The sequence below is a fragment of the Cinclus cinclus genome, chromosome Z (assembly GCF_963662255.1).
Source record: "Cinclus cinclus chromosome Z, bCinCin1.1, whole genome shotgun sequence".
In the NCBI taxonomy this organism is placed as follows: domain Eukaryota; kingdom Metazoa; phylum Chordata; class Aves; order Passeriformes; family Cinclidae; genus Cinclus; species Cinclus cinclus.
The window spans coordinates 75299859-75318395 of NC_085084.1; the positions used below are offsets into that span (position 1 = coordinate 75299859).

At 42.5% G+C, this 18537-nt stretch overlaps 1 protein-coding gene across 1 annotated transcript in view; it reads left to right on the plus strand.

Moving 5' to 3' along the window:
• PDZD2 (PDZ domain containing 2) overlaps positions 1–17767 on the plus strand; it is a 133640-nt gene extending 115873 nt beyond the window's left edge. Inside the window, exons 17-24 of the mRNA XM_062513414.1 lie at positions 127–917; positions 2069–2213; positions 4242–7722; positions 8339–8456; positions 11510–11611; positions 13939–14209; positions 16127–16261; positions 17601–17767. Coding sequence (XP_062369398.1) covers positions 127–917; positions 2069–2213; positions 4242–7722; positions 8339–8456; positions 11510–11611; positions 13939–14209; positions 16127–16261; positions 17601–17767 — 5210 coding nt within the window. The remainder of the gene's footprint in view (positions 1–126; positions 918–2068; positions 2214–4241; positions 7723–8338; positions 8457–11509; positions 11612–13938; positions 14210–16126; positions 16262–17600) is intronic.
• The last annotated feature ends 770 nt before the right edge of the window (positions 17768–18537 follow it).

Below are 18537 nucleotides of genomic sequence, written 5' to 3' on the forward strand. Positions count from 1 at the left end.
CTCTGTGAAGAAAAGTTAAGCTTCCTCTGCAGACAGAGCCACGTGTATCCTTCTGTACGGGAGATGCATGATGTTAAAAGACATCTGTAAGTGCAGTTGAAGTATAACTTTTTTTCTTTTCCCTAGCAGCAAGAGATGCAGGAGTGACAAAAGCAAATGGTTTGACTTCTTCAGCTGGTGGGAGGTCATCTGGCCATCACAACAAGCATGTGGAGGCTGTCCGACCTGGCATCCTCAGCGACAGCCCCAAATCTGCCCGCAGCCCCTTTCACCGACAGAGGAGGGTTGTTTTCTATGATGGTGATGCCAGTGATGATGATGAAAGTTCCCACTTGCACAGAAGCCAGAGGGCCAAGAGCCAGGAGGATGCTAGCATTGTCATTACAACCTCATCTGTAGAAATCGATGATGAGAGCCAGGACAGTGAGTCATCGAGATACAGTGGCATGGAGACATCTTCCCCTGTCTTCAGCAACTCTGTGGAGTCTGCAGACAGCACGCTGGAGCAAATTGAATCTCCCTTTTTTCCCATCATAGCATTTGATTACTCAAGTGTGCCTGAAGTTCGTCTTGGCAGCCTGAGTTTGAGGGAGCTCCGGGAAGCACAACTTGAATCCAAGAGGTCACCAAAACTTGAGCACAGAGCAGTGACCAGAGTGAAAAGCATGATGAGTACTGAGTGCAGAAGCCTTCAGAGACACAGGACGGAGGAACATGGCTCTTACAACAAGCCTGTTGCCAGGATGCTCCCTCATAGCAAGAAGTGTGAAGCATCTGATGCGGTTGGGCAGGGCCACGTTGAAGTTGTCACTCTGGTTCGCAATGAGCATGAGTCATTCGGCCTGGATTTGGAAATCCAAGCCATGCCCTTAAAGGTTGTTGTCACAGGGATGCGGCCAGGTGGACCAGCAGAAATGGTAATTTGTAATTTGAGTTGGTTTATAGTGATGTGCTTTCCCATTGTAGGGATGATTACTATTTTTCTTACTTATTATTAAACAAGTGGTCTGTTGAGAGTAAGCACAACTGAGGTGTTTGTCCTTGTGGGGCAAAATGTCTCACCCGTGTTGTTCGGGAGTTGCTGCTAAATAAAATGTTTCTGATTCAGAAGTGCACCCAGGCTAATTCAAAACTAAGAGAGGCAGGATGCACATCCACTGAAATTATCTCATCCCCTCTTGCAATTGCAATTTTTTGGGAATGCAATTTTTTAATGTATTTTCTAACATTAGCAAAGACAAAGTAAGTAAATTCTAGTGGCTGAGGATGATGGTAACAAATGTCTATTATGATTTTCTATTTTATAGGCGTGTGTTCCCATATTACAGGGATCTGGAACCAAGAGGCTTTAGGTGCTGGCCAGGTTTGCCAAGAGTACCAGTAACAGATTTCTCTTCTGCATCTCATACGTGCCCATACCAGTATGGATATGTGCTTCATGCTGGTTGTGGTATTGTTAGATGCAGAAGTGCTGAAAGAAGAATAATACTCTGGTGCAAACCGGGCTGTAGCATCTTTAATCTCATTAGCAGCCATTAGAGTAAGAGGGGATATGGCATAGCAGTTTGAATAGGGCTGTGACATCTGGGGATTTGGGTTTTATTCATGCCTTTTTCTCAGACTTATTTTGCAGTATTTAGAAATGAAGTTTTACCTTTAGCTCAGTTCATGTCTGTTCACTGTTTTAAGAGAGTTCCACCTGAGAAGTAGCTCATGCATGGAATTAAAAAATGACAGACAGTGTTCAAGTCCTGAAGAAGTTAGGGATGATCCATCCCATTTCATTTAACTAAGAGGGCTATGTCCTCCATCCTGATACTCATCTCCCAGAGAAACCAGGAGATCTTTTGACCTTCCTGTTTTAGATTGATTTTTAATTCTCCTCCTGGCAGAAACACAGTCTGTTCTTTATTTATGTGCTGGCAAACTGACAGCAGTACCTGTGCTCTGCAGTGACATGAAATAGGGGATGTTGCTTATAAGATATTAATTGCTTCCCTGCAATCTTTGCCCCTATGGCAGGGCTTCTGATGTGTATTTATAATTTCCTTGAATCTCTTTGCATCAGGGATCAATGGGCAAAATGGCTGTAGGAGATGAGATTACCACCATCAACAGCATCCCTGTCAGCAAGATGATGTATGAGGAAATCTGCTTGCTTATGCAGTGTCTTCCCACATCCGTAACCCTGGAGATCCAGAAGGCAGCATCAGGTGAGAAAGTTGTTTTGCTTTTGTACCATTTATTCTGGGTACCAGTGAACAAAACACCCTCGAATCAGATGGGCCTGACCTTCTGCTACCCTAGCTTTACACATGGATTCAGAGAATAGGACAGAGGGACATTGTATCTGCATTAGTGATCCAAGCAAAATACTTCTTCACCAAACCAAGCTTCAGGGTAAAGGGAGAAGACCTACTCTTGTGTGAGGTATTCAAAGCTCCCACATAGAGTAGCTCCCTCCTGCCAAAGTTCGCAGAGGTCTGAGTCATTTGATGCGGTCCTGGAGCTAAAATGGCAGAGAGTGTTGTCCTGACAGCTTATTTTATTGCTGCACATTTTTATTAAATATATTGGCCCCTAAAAATCAAATCTCTCTTATCTCTCTTAAATCTGAAATACTAATAATGTTTTTAGGAATGGACAATAAGTCACTAAAAGCTTGCTTTCCTTCTTTCCTTCTTTCCTTCTTTCCTCCCTCCTTCCCTCCCTTTTATGTGTCAGAATTGTCTTAAGTGCAGGAAAATGAAACAGAAAACAAAAATCTTATAAAAATGTTTATTTGTGTGTTTCATTGCAAAAGGTTTTCTGCTGTGAGTTTAAATACTTTATACCTTCTTGTTTTCTGCTCAGGGCTCACTTATGCTGCTACAGCAATATATGAATCCCCACAGACTGTACAAATTATGTGGTGTGGAAATTAGTGTTTTAAAAAAAAAAACCATACTTTTCAAATTCAGAAAGAGCATAATATTTTGCTTTGTTCTAGCTTATGATCTTCTTTGCGTACCTATTAATACCTGGGAACCTAAAGTGCTTCCAGATGCTTGACTTACAGTTGTTCTTTAAGGAATTCCAGGCTAGACAGGATCTTGTTCCTGTTTCCTTAGATTGCTGTGGCTTTTCAAACTGATAGCATTGGGGTAAGGACACATTGGCAGTACTTCGTAAGGCACTTCACCCTTACCCTTGTCCTGTTCCACTGTGGTCTCTTCAGCATGTGATCCACCATGCTGAAGCAGGGGAATACTTCAAATTTTAACCTGGCTGCTTCAGTTTGCCCTCCTGAGGTGCTTTTCCCTTCTTGACTCCAGGAGGAATCAGCACTTCTTAACAAGGATACCTAGGTTAAGTGATATGGATAATCCTGCAGGTTTGTGTAAGAAGGATAGAGATGCACAGGCACCTTTGAATGAGCAGGAGAGGATTCTGATACTGTGAATAACCTCTCCTTCTCCATACACTTTCTGGGCCCCATGTCATAGTAGGTGGCCTCTGGAAGGCAGCTTGAATGGGGATGCATATCTCAAAAGCAGTGTAGAGAGGTGGAATCTGGTGCATAGGATGAAGTGCTGGAAAGTGAAGATGTGGAGAAATGGGTGGGCAGGAATATGTCAGAGTGCAGCAGTGACAGGGAGCTCAATGTGCTGCCCAGGAGTAGGTTAAACATGTACTGGAAGCAAGGAGAGTTCTGTGCCAGTAAAGCAGTAAAGCCCATGTGCTTAATGTGTGCATAACATCACCCATGCATGTCACATTGAACACCTGCAGAAGTGCTGAGGGGTCAGAGCCAAGTTACTTATGCAGAGACTGTCACTCTGTTATCTGGTCACCTTTGCTGTGTCAGGACTTTCTGTGCTCCCCAGAGTCTCTATTGGAGACTTTAGAGATCAAACAAGTGATGAGAAGCAGTGCTGCTCAGTGTGACTTACTGCATGCTGACACTTTGGTAGTTGGCTGCTTTTCAAAGATGAGAGTTAAACAGATCATGACTGCTCACCTTGGATAAGTGGATTGCTCCCTTCTGTGCACTGCTCAAATACACATGGTTATGATTAATTTGAGTTGTTGTAAACATCATTACAGAAGAGGAGGAGTGCAGATCAAAATGAAAACATGTAGTCTATGTGGGTGTCTATTTCTGTAATAAAACCTGGTGTTTTGCATATCACTTCTTACATTTGACAGGATTCTGCCTTTTTTTTTCTTTCTCTCTTTTTTTTTTTTTAATCATTATGCAGCTGTCAGCAGATTTACAAACCTCATCCTGTCTCCAGGCGTAGACACTCAAAATCAGGCCAATGTCAACAGCATCCTCACAGCAGAGGAAGAGCAGAGTTCTAGGAAGCAGGAAAGAGCAGGTCTGCAAGCTTCTGTCAGTGGCTGCGCAGCACAGAGAGCAACACTGCCGCCTGATGCCACGAGCAGAGATGTGCACAGAGGTACCCCGAAGGGCAGCCGTGAGGAGGACTGCACGGCCATCCCTGTCACTGACATCGATGACCTGCTCAGCCAGATGGGAGCCCCCGAGAGCAGGGCCTCACGCACCCCGACACGCGCAGAAAGTCCCCTCCGAGATGAGTACACCACGATGTGCTGCTGTGGCACTGACGAAGGCTGCCCTGGGTCTGAGGCACGAGCACCCAAGGAGGAGCTGCTGGAAAAAACTGTGAATTGCGGAACTAATGCACAAGGGGTTTTGGGGCTGTCTGTGTTGGACTCCATTAACACAGGCAAGCTTTTTACTGTGAATAAAAACTCTTTAAATAACTATTCTAGGAATTTTAGCAGTTTAAATGAAGATGAGTTGCCTGCAGCAAACTCTCTGGAAGGTAAGAGAAGTGACCCATTTCCAAAGTCAATGTATGGGGCTGCAGAGGATTCTCACTCGGACACAGAGTCTGTCACAGAAGCCTTTGACAGTGCTAGTGAGGTGTTGCTTGGGCAATGTGCTGCTGCTAATGCCCCTGCAGGCTCTACTGTAACAGAGTCAGATGAGGAGCAGATTGAGATTTGTTGCATGAACGATGAGCTGCAGAAGGCTGCACAAGAGCAGCATCTCACCTCTGGAACAAGCTCATCCTCACTGTCCCTGCTGCACCCTTACAGTGGCAACGTTTTGCAGAATCAGGGTTGTGCAATGTGTGGGTCACTGGAGACAAGTATCAACAAACTTGGTTTGGAAGATCATAGTGGTCCCACTCAATGTTCTTCGCAGTGTCCAGATGTGTCGTCTGCATCCTTGTGTTCTCCTTCCTCAGTTCTCCTGCCAGAAGAAGACATCCTAAAGAATTCAGCCAGTACCCCTGAAGTTTACTCTTTCAGTAACAATGGTGCCTTACATACAGAAGAACAGATGGATTTGGGAAACAGTGATGAAAACAAGAAATGCTGTGAATCCATCAAAGAAAAAGGGTCTCTGCACTGCAAAAAGACAAGCTTTTGCTCTGCTAGAAATGTCAATGTCTTAGATAACAGTTTGTTTGAGAAAGAAGGATGTCATGATGAGCAGAGATCCAAATCTGAAAGTGAAATGGCTGTTGATGACTGTAATCATGCTGTTAATTACTGCTTGGTGAAGAAAGAAACCAACAGTTTGTCCACCTTGTCTAAAACAGACAGCAATCATGTGAATGCATCGGCAACAAGAGGAATATCACTCAGGTCACCCTTTCCCACTAGATCTAAAGATCCAAAGGCTAATGCAACTCATGAATTGCCAGGAAAAAATGAGAAAATTAACTCTGTGACTTCAGGAAGGACTTCAAATGGAAAAGTCCAAAGCTCAGGCACAAATCACTGCAAAGGAGCTGCAGTACCGCACAGCCCATCCTCACAGAAAAAATCCTGTCAGGAGGCTAAGGCAATGGCACAAAAAAGTATAATGGACACCCTTTTAAATAATCAGAAATCTAAAGCAGGACCAAAGCTAAAAGGGTTCACCATCAAAAGCAGAGCAAAGACAAATTCAGATTCTTCTGGCATTACTCCTACCAAAGTCAATGGGGCTGATCAGAAAAGGGCTTCTGTTTCTCCACAACTGTCCCCCAAACTCCTGGGAAAGAAGACACCATTGCCCCGTAATTCACCTACAAGCTCAGATCCTGGAAAGAGCATTTCAGCAGCCTCAAAGACTCTGAAATCAGAGCTAGAAAATAAATCATCTCTCGTAATTTCTGAAGATTCGCCTCTGCCTCTCCTGAATGGCAGCAGCAGTCCAACCACAAGTGGTGAAATTAAATGTGGCTGTGGGGAGCTGTCATGGGGAAAGCCAAAAGAGAAGCAAGTTTCCATGCAGGCTATGGTATGTCAGGGTAAGGGTGCTAAGGTGGATGATTTCAGAGCCAGAGACGGTGCAGATGACTTTAGGCAATTAGATTTGCAAAATGTAGGAACATCTGCTGGAGCCTGCTCTTCTTCATTGGGGTCCCCCTCAGTTCAGCAGGAGCAGCAGGAAGGACAGGAGATCCAACGCACTTTCATTGAGGTGAAGCTTTCCTCCTCATCATCCCCTTCCTCCTCCTCCTCTGCCTCGTCCTCACCAGCATCATTTTTGCGGCTGCCATTGCTGGAGAAAACAGAAGAGGTGAATGCAGAAGTGCCTCGGCTGGCTGAGGAGACGGGGACCATACCGTATTTCTCAAGAGGAGATACTGCTGGAGACAGACGTCTCTGTGGCTTGTCAAAACCTGTGACGAGGACCTACTCAATGCCATCCCAGTTATCAGGTCACTCGAGGGAGGACTGCAGTGTTACAGAGGTTCACCCTATGCAAGGCCCCCAGGGCCAAGCTGCAGAAGAGAAATACCCACAGGCAGCAACAGGGATGTTAAAGATGGTTCACCTGAATCTGCCTAACAACCAGAGTGGAAAGGAGCAGGCATACTCCTCCAAAAGTGCCCAGAAGGTCCATGACACATCTCCCTCAGCCAGTGACATCAGCTACCCCACTGCTGATAAACTGAGAAGCTTCAGGAGGAATTACTATTACTATGAGCTGAACTGGCCACATGAGCCAATTTCATCCTTCTCTGTCAAACAGAGGATCAAATCCTTTGAAAACCTGGCAAATTTTGACCGGCCCATTGTGAAGGCCATTGATATATGCTCGGCTGCAAGGTTGCCTCTTGCCAGGAGGTCATGTGGTGGGTTGGCCACCACATCCAACTCCACAGAGGCACCGTGGGCACTGCGGCGCAGCTTGAGCTCCTACGGTGGCAGCCCCAGCCCAGCCAATGCCATGGCCAAATCTCCTCTTGGCACAGAACCTGTGTTTGTGACCGAGGGTGGCAAAGGGGATGGAAAGCCCCAGAGGAATGAGGACGATGGTGCTGAGGCAGACGTGGCCACATTTCCCACCTCAGCCTCGCAGGTGCGCCGCAGCCGGGGCCTGGGGCGGCCACCGCTGTCCCGCTCCAGGCTGCGGGAGCTGAGAGCCCTCAGTATGCCCGACCTGGACAAGCTGTGTGGAGAGGGCTTCTCGGAGCCCCCACAGCCCATCTCCTTCAAGACAGAGCTGGAAATCACACCCCGCAGAGGCTTTGGCACGCTTGCCCAGAGCGCGGTGGCTGCACCAGCCCGCTGCAGCCCCACGGAGCTGGGTGCAACGGGAGCAGGAGCCTGCAGCCCCCGGGACAGCAGCTCAGGAACGCCGGGTTCTGCCTCGGATGATGACGTGCCCCATGGCAGCTCTCTGAATGGAGGAAACAGCTGGTCTATCAGGTTGGTGTCAGCTTTGCTTGTGCTGTTTCATCCTTACCCAAGGCAAACCTTCCACTGTGCTGCAGGTCTCCCCCAAAGCATGTTTCAGCTGTGGCCCCAGCCTGCCGTCCACACGTAGTCTGAGGGTGCTGTTCATGACCTTGATGCCTTGGAGCTGCTGTGTCTTGGCTTCTGTACAAGATTAAACATTTTGTTATGGAATGGCTGGACTCCTTTTCTGTGGCCCCTCTACCTGGTTTTGGTCAGTTTTTGGCCATGTTACAGCACAGCAGTAGTGTTGGAGAGGAGGCTGCGCAGCACTGGCTGCCAGCACAGCCTGTGGTGACAAACAAGCTTGTCCTGCCAGAAGCAGTCTTCAGATGTAGCTGTCTCCTGTTAATGTCTGTTGCTAAAACCATTAGGGAAAGATGAGGGGAACAAAACAATGACTGATTTCAGTTATTAATAAATAATCTTCTCTGCCCCTTCCTATTCTCCCAGCATGTACCATTTCTTACCAGTTTTCAAGGTTCTTTCTTTGTCATTTATCCTAATACAACCTACACTGTATACGTGAAATGTACGTCTACAAAGTTGGGAAATACAGAGCTCTTCTGTCTTTTTATGTTTATTTTAGCTTGGATCAGCTGCTCATCTCAAGCCTGGGCCAGCAAAAAATGCAGTCTGTTTTGTCAGTGGTAGTACCAAAATGTGATGTTGCTGCCATGCTCCAAGAAGTCAAAGCACAAGTAAAGGTAAAAAACCACAAATGTAACTGGTTTATTGGTGGATTTTTTAGGGTTTTCTTAAGGGTAGATAAAATCCTTTCCAAATTGTTTCAGGGCTCCTCCTGTAGTAGTAGTCCCATTACCAGCTATTACTATCAACTGCAGTTGATGTTAATTTTACTAATGCTGGTTTTTAAATGCCTGCTATAAATCTGTGATAGTTTTGAATGACTTTGTATAGGAAGTTCAAAAGCAATTGTGAGTCACAATAAATAGACCTATTTTAAGTGGAGAAGTATTCCTCCATCTGGGCTTCCCAATAGCTGAACATCAGAATTTAGCTTTCTGCCAGCCATCTGGGTCAGAATCCATTTCCCCACTGTGCAGGGGAAGCTCTGCTCCTCTTTGTGCCTGGTACCTTTTGCTAGAAGCTGCAACCACAGAAATGTAATTTGTTTTGTTCAATACTGAAACTTGAACACCAAAATGCAGCTGATGAAGGGTTTATAAGAGACTCCTGTGACCTTTTTGTTCTCTTCTGTGGAAACTGGTTTTTGCATCAAGATAACCTGCTTCATTACCTGGGTGTTTAAAGAAGGCTTCCAAAGTGAAATGCCTGCCAGAACATTACTTCCCTGCTTTCGGTGTTTCTGTTTGTGGGATACATCCACATCCTTTTTAAATCAGAACAGAAGTTGATAAAATAATGACAGAGCTGGAAGGGAAACTGCCATCTGGTCTGCATAACTGCTGGCTGAGCTGCATCTAGTGTTCTTGAGTTTTGTTCACAAAGATTGCAATTTCAAACATAGAACAGGCTGGGGGAAAAAGGACCGCCCCAAAATATCCAGCTTTATCTCCTTCCAGGGGACAGCATACCTAAAGCATGCAAGTCTCAAAAGCTTGGTGAGCCAAGTGGGCTAGCTCAGTTTACAGATAAAATTAGGGATTACGCAAGTGGACAGAGGTAATTAAGTGTTCTCTGAAGTATTTTGCATGTGGTCTTGGAGAGATTATTTATTTGTGCCACTTTTCAAATCCTAAGAGCTCAAATATTTATAAAGCTGAATGCTTTTTGGAATGCACTCCTTGTCTGCATAGTTTCGTGTCCATATTTAAGCCCAGTGTGGCACAATCTCTGGAAAATTTTATGCTATTCAAATGGTGGATTTTGAATGTACAATAGAGCAGTTCTTCATAATTATCCAATTGCTGAAAAATGAGCCGGACTGCCTGATTTGGACTGAGAGCTTCTCTGGAAAGAGTTTGTCACCATCCTTTGCTCTAAACAGTGCTGAATTTACTGCTAGCATTTATTAAATGCTACTAATACTAATTTTAAAATGGGCATTTTATTTAGCTCTCCATGACTGGTATCTTTGGCTAACAGTCTAGCTGTTAGACTCTCTCTAACTGGAGACCTGGTGTGCCCTCTGTGTGTCCAAGTAAAGCAATAAGCATCCACAGCTGGGTCTCTGCCCAATATTATGTGTGCTGGCAAGGAGCAGCTTTGAGGGCTGAGGAGGGAGGGAATGCACCTTGGGAATAGGAAGCCAGTATTCAGACTGTGTTGTTGACTGGCCCAACACATATGATCCGTGGATAACTCTTTTTAACATCTGAACTTCTGACTTTTTTTCCTTCCTTCACCACTGTAAACAGATTAAGTTGAGATATCAAAGGTTGGAAAGAGCCTGATCTCTTGAAGAAAAAGGTTGCTGCAGTACTTAACAGTCAATGATGTATGTATGTTTCCATCGCTTGAAAAGGGGCTAGTCTAGTTATTTAACTGATTTTGTTATTTCTGACCAGACATAAAGCTGTTCTCACTTGAGTACAGATGAGCCAGGACTTAGCATTTGCAAAACACTGCAGAGACAAAGATGTTCTGCCCTTGCAGCTCCTGTCTCCTTGACTTCTGATGGATCAGTGATATGCAGCAGGGTGACACCAGTTTATGACATTGCCTCCGTCCATTGCAGAGATGTCTCTAGTGTAGGAAATCTTCCATAGACACTATTTGGCAGAGAAACATGCAGTGAGACCAAGAATTTGAGCGTTGTTCCACCACAAAATCTGATTATCTGTATGCTCTCATTCGTCTGAAACAAAAGGCAAATGCTGAGTTAATATGTTGAGTTTAGTGAACTAAATATATCATTCAACACTAAATAGATTAAGAGATTGGTTCCTAATGATTTGCTGTTACTTTTAGTATTGGCAATTTCTGGAAACACCTGGTGTTAGATGGGATCCTGGGGAAAAGCTGAGAAACCTGCTTTCTACTCCCCATATGTGATGTTTTGCCCCATAGATAGGTACTATGTGCCTGCTCCACCAAATTCCTTTCTATAGGTCCCCTTTACACCACAAAATGTAGTCTATGTGACAGTGTCAGACTTGTTGAATGCAGACCTGCACCAATCCTTTTCCTGTGTAAGATGCTTCTATTTCTACAACAGCACAGCTTAATCCTGTTTAGGTCTCCAGCTTCTTACTTTCATCTCCCAAGTGAAACAATTTTTCTGCTGTACCATCTGACCTTCCCAGGCTTCATTAATGTAGCCACGGCTGCTTGCAGGATTGTCCAGCCCTGCTGAGAAGAGGTTGATGCAACTACCCTGCATTACATCTATATTACTCTTTCAAGGAAGAAGAAATTTGATAATGAAAGTGTTAGTAATTCTCTGAAGGGTACAGTGCTTGATTCAGAAAGGTCTATGGGAATATTGAATTTTGACTGCAAAATGTTGAACAATGCAAAACTGACTACAGCCTGTAAAACTTAGGCTGGCCAAGGTTTAGTGCCGTTTTGTTACCCTAATTTTGTCTTTCTTTGCTAGCCTTGAACTGACTAAAGAAACCTATCTTGTCCCCCGAATTCTTCTAGATGGCAAGCTTCATTCTGTAACACGAAGTGAAATACATTTAATATCTCAGTTTTTATTCCCTGAGTTGCCTCTTTTCACCTGCCATAATCTGTGGATACTGAGAATTTGTCATTTATGTGGTTACTTGGTCCTGATCTTTGGTTTTGTGTTTCTTCTTCCCCTTCCTGTGCACCTCAATTTTTCTGCTAGAGCAAAGAAGATACATACTTTGTAGTCTTGCACAAAGAAGAAGGAGCTGGCCTGGGATTTAGTGTTGCTGGAGGAATAGACTTGGAACAGAAATCAGTCACAGTAAGTGATGGCTGCAAGTAATTTTTCTACGAAGCTCACTTTTAAGCAGGCTGGTGATTAGATCAAGTGCTCGTTTATCAAGACTCACTGCAAGTCATTCACAGTGTCTCTCAGAAGCAGCAGCTCACCATCTGCTACTGAAATCAGAGTGTCTGGGAAGTGTAATTTTTATTATTGGAGATGGATAACAATTATGCTTTCAGGCTTTAAAAATCTGTTACTGGATAGGATGGGCTAGATCTAAATCCTATGCATGTAGATAAAATTCTGCATGCAGCTGCAGTGTACACAGCTTTTTAGGGGAGACTTTAATTTCCAGCCCTTGAAAGGAAACTCTGTGCAGCAAAGTTTTTGAAGGATTTTGCAAATGCTGAGGCTGGTGTTCCAGACCTCAGCAAACGTTATGGATTTCACATTACAAGTTTGTTTTAAGTTAGTAAGTCCTGTGGGTGGTCAGTGCATGAGGGTTGTTGTCTGGTTAGGGGTTTTTTTAAGTCTTAAACAGCATTCTAAATCAAAGATAGTGTCCTCTTAAGATGCTGGTGTGTAAAAAGTGACTGTTCAAAAAAATCCAGAAAAATTGAAGAAAACTGGTGTCCTGTGTCACAGTTTCTTTAACACAAAATACATATTTAAATTCTGCCCTGGAAGAGAGAGATCCATTAAATACTGAGGTTAGAAGAAAGCTATGTCCTCAGTTTTGGAGCCTGCAGAAGCCCTTGCAGGAATCTTCTGGGTTTTGTATCCAGACAACACCAATATAAACAAACTTATTTTATATTAAACTGTCATTAAGTTAGAATATGGTCAAAGTCTACAGTGCAGACCTCTCCTTCTCTCACTATAGAAGTTGTTCCCTGTCTCTGGCCCAAACAGTGGCAGCTCTGAGCAAGAGGAAGGCTCAAGAGTGTCCCACCACAGAGAGTTCCTTACAGAGTTCCCTACTTAGAGATTTCAATTCTACTTGAAAAATATGATCTTGAGCTGTCTCCCACTGAGGAACTGATGATGTCCTTTTCCTGAATTCTGTTAGCCATGAGACCAAAGGAGTGGCAGTTCCTGCTCTTTCCTGATGCTTTTTGTTCAGAGTCTGTAAAGGGATCTTATTAATGTTCTTGACCTACTGGGATTCTGGGTGCCAGCTAGATTTAGGGTTGCTACTGGGTGCTGAACTGCTTATATGGGCTGTTATATCCATACTTGGGTGCAGAAATGGAAATGCCTAGTGAGCTTCAAGGTATTAAGGAGGTGAGCAGCTGAGGGAAGGCAGCAGATTTTTTGGACATGACCCCTGTATTCCACTTGCATTTGCATGCCTGCATCTGCTATCCCAGCTTCAAATGCCTGCTTAGAATGGCTGGAAATTTATCTCATTGGATCTGTGGGGTTGTAGCAGGTGCCCATCTCAGCATGGCCCTACGAGATGGAACAGGAGCCAAAAGGCTTGTGATGCCTTGTTCCTGGTCTGGGTATTAGGATAAACTCCTAAAGATAATGCCATGCAGAATTGTGTCCACAGATCTGCTGTCTGGAGCATTTGCTTGGCAGACCTAATGCTGTCTCCATGGGAAACCATATTCTGGCTGCTAAAATTAGAGTGCCTGATAGGCAAGTCCTTAAATACTGGGTCTTGGGTCTTTTAGTCAGTTCCTTTTTGTAAATGACACACATCTAAACTTGCTGGAAGTTTTCTCAAAGTTTAGTCCACCCTGAATAGAGTATTTTTTTCTCTAGAAAAATGCATTTCAAGCTGCTAAATCATCCCTTTCCATCTATTTGCATGATATTTGATCAGCCAGATTGAGGCAAACAATTAAATACTTGTGCAGCTGCTGTAAGTCAGAGCCTTTCTGTGCACAGATGTTTAGAAATGTGCATTTGAAAACAGCACAGGATGCATGTCCCAGTCAGTGGGAACTGGGGGAGTGGATGCTGCACACCACAGTTCTTGGTGGTTGTTGTGGCACGGACGTGGATTTAACCTCTGTGTCACTTGAAATACATTAATTGAAGAGCTTTGAGGAGTCAAGTGAAAGCATAAGTGATTTGTGATATTACATTCCCTAGCTGGTTTTGGTTATCTTTGGCTTAGAAATGACCATGCGATAACAGCATCTTTTCCTCTGAATTCCCCCATCCCCAGATGGGGGAATCTCTGTGTAGTCACTTTGAGGGTATTCACTGGAGCAAATGCTTGCTCTGTGCCTGATATCTAGGCAGTGGGCACTGGCTGCAAATTTTGGTAGAGTGTCTCTGTTCAACTTGGCCTGTAGAATGCTGTGTGTGGTCATGAGGTTAAAACATCCGTGTTAAAACCTTTCTTTCAGGTCCACAGGGTGTTTTCAAAGGGAGTGGCATCTCAAGAAGGGACTATCCAGCGAGGAGATTTTGTTCTGTCAATCAATGGCAAATCTCTGGCAAGCTCAGTCCATGGGGATGTCCTGAATACTCTTCATCACGCAAGGCTGTACAAATATGCAGTCATTGTCATCCAGAAGGAAAAAGACAAAACAAACAATTCCTCCAGACTCGAGATACCAGCTACTGGCAGAAAATGTGTGGGGTCTGGAAAGGATGTTTCCATGGAAATAGGAGCAGGTATGATCTTTGTCCAAGAACAGTTGGAAGGATTCATTTGCAGAGTAGACTGAAGGGAAAAATGTTCATGTGTTTTAGATTACAAATGTCTGTGCCTTATGTGATTGAAGGGGGAAAATAAAATCACCTTTAAATTTTATTTGTTCTCTTTGGATCCTAAATACTGTTTGGGGTTCAGTTATTTGGGGTGTTTTGTTGTTTTTTGTTTTGTTTGTTTTTGTTTTCTATTATTGTAACTAGGTGCAAACTTGGACGACCTAATTTAGGGCCAAATCAAATTTCTGATTAGGTAAATGGTTCCTCATATTCTTCCAATCCAGAATAAACTCCTTTTAAGTAATAAAAATAGCCAGTGCAAAAAAGAAAACAACCAGAAATATTTTTTAAAAAATTCTAAAAGCTCAAACAAAGCCCTGTGCCCTGCAGTTTTTTAAACACAGGGACTGAGCTTGTTCTTTGTAAAAACAGATTTCTTACTGTTTCTACTAGAAACATATAAAAAATATTTTTATATTGCAGTAAATGGAAGCCTATTGAAATTGGCGATCCCATAGGAAAGTAGGAACAAATGGTTTAAGTGGAAATGTATTAGTGGAGTATTAGATTTCTGTTTGGGAACAGGACAGCATTTTGATGTAAAGGCTGCACCTGGGGTGTTAGGAAGAGACCTCTGAAGTTTTTTTTGAGATTTAAAGCCCAAACCCCTTCAGCACCTATCTGGATGGTGCTGCTGGGGAACAGGGGATGATCAGGGGCTTCCTCTGCACTCCAGGGCAACACCAGGCACTCAGCTCTGTCCACCCTAAAACCAGGACATGGAGCTGCTACTCAGTTGTTTCTAATCTGTTGGCTGTAATAATTTCTCACAGGGATTTTTTTTTTCTGTAGGAATTTCTTTTGTTTTATGCTTACACTGGGTTTTATCACATGACTTTGTAGCACAGCTCTTAAAAAAACCAAAAGAGCACTCTGTTAATTAATGTATCAGCCTTTCTGGAATTGCTCCCATGGATATAATCTACGTAATTATTTCAGAATCCCTCTCTGCCCTGAACTCCCTACATCCTGCACCCTGACAAATGCAGAATATCTGCTGAGTCCAGACACTAGAGGGCAGCTGTATCTCATAAACAAAACAGTGTTGGGTTATTCTGAACCCAGGCAAAGGACATCTCCAGATGTTGTTGATAACGTTTAACATTGTCTAAGATAACAGTAGCAGTAATTTGCGATAACACAGACTGCATAATTGTTACAGTCACACAAGGCAAAGAGTTTTGCAAAACTGCAGATTTATTTCCTCCTAAGCAAAAACATTTTTTAAGTCAGCTACAGCAGTATTGTACTTCAGAAATATCTCCTATGTAGGAGGCATGGTACAAGTACAGTTAATTATAATTAAATACACAGATAGGAGACTAGACACAATTTTTCACACTAGTAAGTGATTACTGATTTTTACTTAAGAGAATGGAACATGTTTGCTTAATGAAACATTTCATTCATTCCTGTTACTTAAAAATATGTGGCTCATTGAATAAGCAAAGGGATCAAATGAAGGAAGAGGAAATGCTCTCCACTCCACATTTTTGTAATTTTTATTACAAAAATATTTTGTTGGTATTTAGAGTATTCACTAAATTTGCTTGCTATAATTTTGCCCAAAAAAAGATGCTCTGGCACGTTTTTGTTGAACATGTAAAATGAAAATGTCCCTGTGTGTAAGTGCATTTTGTACTGTCCCATTTACAGCTACAATAGAATACATTCACTTCTGAGAAACTTGGTGTCATGTCCTAGTCTGAGTAACTGAACTCTGAATAGTCCTGTCACTGCAGCAAAAGCAAAAATCAACCAAACACAACTTGCAGTTTACTGTTACCTGCATAACAAGATGCTGTGTATGTTCAATTGCAGATCCAAACCTGGACATGAATGATGTAATCTGTGTTGAATTATTGAAAACCTCTGCTGGTTTGGGATTCAGTCTCGATGGTGGAAAAGCTTCCATTGCTGGAGATAAGCCTTTGCTTGTAAAAAGGATATTTAAAGGTACTACATGCATGCAGTGGATGTTTTCCCAGTTTTCCTTTTGTTTGTGCCTTGTACAGACATTTCAATTACTGTACTCACTGTTTTTTTGAAGCAGGGGTGGGTTTTGTGGCTCTCATTTATTACCACTTACTAGGCCAAAATGGTCATTAAAAGAAAAAAATGCTCCTGAGAATGGCTAGGGATTGCATCTGCTAGTAAATGTGGAGTAATCTGCTTTACTAAGTATGGGGCTGTCCACTAGTCAAGACATTAGACTACAGCAGCAATCATCTATATAGTGATCTGAGACATTAATATCTTATCCAGTTCTCTTTTCTAAGAAATGCATGGTGCATATGATTAGTACTGAAGCACCACTCTGCATTATGCCAAATTATCAATTTTACTATATTTTTGTCTTTCTTTTTCTTTTTAAATGTTAATAATAGTTTTTGCTAAGAATATGAGATATTTGTATTCAGAAACTGCCAGTCATGGCTGCTTTGTTTGTCAGCAGGTAGTTAAATTTATATGAATCATACATAGAAAGAAAAAAAGTCCCAGAACTATGCTGTGACTTTCATATGTCACATGACAGTTTAATGAAAAATAAGGCCCTTTCTGAAGGCAGCTGAAGCTCTTAATGTGCACAGAACTTCTGCAAAATTACTTTTCACTGATTTATTCCCTCATTAGAATAAAAAATGAAACAGGTATTTACTAAATTGCTTATCAGTTTGTGTGTGTCTGTTTCCCCTCTTTAGAAAGTGTTCTTTAGTGTAAAGGACATGTTTAATTTTTTTAGCTTGTTCATTTACATCCTTACATACAGTTGTTTTCCCCTCCCTATGATGGCTCATGTTAGTTTAACTATCATTACAGAAAACATACTTTCATCAGCAGTGAAGGGGTATCCCTCCCTCTAGAAGCTTTCTGTGAATCATGTTTGTCCAAAGTTTGCTATCAGTGTTTAAATTGTTCATCCCAGGTTTTACTGTCTGCTGCATTATCTGCTTGTTACCCTGTTAAAATTGAGAAAGTACATCCATGCCACATACAACCTTCATGGTTATTTTATCAACCAGGTTTTCTTACAGCTACAGAGATAACATTCAGCAAGTTTCACACACTTACATTGTTTCCTTCAAAGCCAGATATCTTTTCTGAGAACAAGGCTTTATCTTTGTTAAAATAATCTTTTCTGTGAGATACAGCATGGGATAGCTTGCTAGAGCTGAGGTGAACATAAGAGACTTGTATTGCAATTGTTACAGTTGCAAAAAATGGTTTATTTCATCCCACTAGAAAGCAGATTCATTTTTCTTTTTATACTGACTTTCCCCCCTTTTTCTTCTAGGTGGTGCTGCGGAGCAATCTGGAAACATAGAAACTGGAGATGAAATTCTTGCTGTTAGTGGGAAGTCATTAATTGGGCTCATGCATTACGATGCCTGGAACATCATTAAATCTGTGCCAGAGGGGCCTGTTCAATTGCTGATCAGAAAACACAGAACTGCAGTATGATGGAAGCTATGTCTAATCATACTTGCTAAGACAAACCATTTAAAACTATCTAAAAGCTGTCTTTGTTTATAAAGCCACACAGAAGTGTCTTAATGCTTTACAGAGAGGTGCTAAGAGCCTTGGAGAACCACTGAGCAAGCGTATGATGAGCTTCAAAAATCTCACCTAATGATTGGGGATGAAGGAAGCCAAAAGTTAGAGACAATTTTGTATTATGTGGCAGTTTTATTGGAACTTCAAGACCTCTCCTGGGTTTGATTTAAAGTATTTTGACTGAGATAAATAACACTGTGCCTGTCCCTGATATTTTTAGTATCTGCAGAGTGTTGGTAGTAGAACTTGTTGGTTGCCATCCTGTTGACAAGGGTGGGTTTTAGACTGTACTATATCACGTAGCTGTTACAAGACTTAAGGAGAATTCCTTAGGTCTGGTCCTTTTTTTTGTTGTAATAAGAGAATGTCTGGAACAATCTCACTTTATTCTTCTAAAAGCAGTTTTGCTAAAAGTGCATGACAAAAGAGTATAATTTTGCACAACTTGTATGCCTAAAATACAAGCATCTTATTGCAAAGCTGAAAAATCCTCTTAAAACTAATGAACTAACTCAGCATCCACCACAACTGAATCTACTTCTAGGTGCAACTTGTATGTGAAAGCACTTGGTGTTAATGCGGTAAAAATCTTATAAGAAAATCATGTCCAAATAATAGGTGATTGTCCACCAAGGTGTGTACTGAGTTGTTAGTTATGATTAAAATAGGGGGGCGGT